Source organism: Aplysia californica, unplaced genomic scaffold (assembly GCF_000002075.1).
Source record: "Aplysia californica isolate F4 #8 unplaced genomic scaffold, AplCal3.0 scaffold00572, whole genome shotgun sequence".
Lineage (NCBI taxonomy): Eukaryota > Metazoa > Mollusca > Gastropoda > Aplysiida > Aplysiidae > Aplysia > Aplysia californica.
In genome coordinates this window covers 277,998-278,688 of record NW_004797842.1, presented here as the reverse complement: position 1 = coordinate 278,688, position 691 = coordinate 277,998, and the positions used below count along the sequence as shown (strand labels likewise).

The 691-nt window shown below is 39.5% G+C and overlaps 1 protein-coding gene across 1 annotated transcript in view; it reads right to left on the bottom strand.

Annotated features, from left to right (window-relative positions):
* Positions 1 to 203: 203 nt before the first annotated feature.
* Positions 204 to 691, bottom strand: part of LOC118478451 — a 12,843-nt gene continuing 12,355 nt past the window's right edge. The window contains exon 6 of the mRNA XM_035972063.1: positions 204 to 478. Within this exon, the coding sequence (XP_035827956.1) occupies positions 204 to 478 (275 nt within the window). The remainder of the gene's footprint in view (positions 479 to 691) is intronic.

The window sequence follows — 691 nt, the reverse complement described above, 5'->3', positions numbered from 1 at the left end:
TGTAATTTATTTATTTATTTATTTATCTATTTATTTATTTATTTATTTACACATTAACTTATTTATCTATTTACTAATTTCTTTATTTATCTATTTCTGTATATACCTATTTATTTATTTTAACAATTAATTAATTAATTAAATTAGTAATTTTACTTATTTTTAAAAATGAAATGTGTATCCCTCTGAAGTCCAAGCAAGGTTTACAGCCGTTTCTCATCTCCGTCACCTCTGCCCCACTCCCCCATTTCTTCTCCATGATGAAGGTGAACCATCAAACAAAGGACCAGGCTCACATTACCCATCGTGTCATTGTCATTGAACAGCGCCCCCTGTGAGTACACCACCACCAGCACGGGCAGGTTTGACGTGAGCTCCATCACAGAGTCTGGCGGTAAGATGAACTCCTGGAACAGATGGTTCCCGCCCGACGAGCTGCCTTGTGGGCCCTCGTACTGAGTGTGGATCGTTGCGGATTCTGAGGGACAGAATTTGTCGGGGAGAGAATGTGTTACAGATGTACATTGGCAGCTGAATGAATAGTTGTTGTTTGTAAAATATTTTTTTAGTTGTTTTTTTCTGCTACTCTGTCTTCCTGTCTCTGTCTCTGTCTCTATCTTTGTCTCTCTCCCTCCCTCTCTCTCTCTCTCTCTCTCTCTGCCTCTCTCTCTCTCTCTCTCTCTCTCTCTCT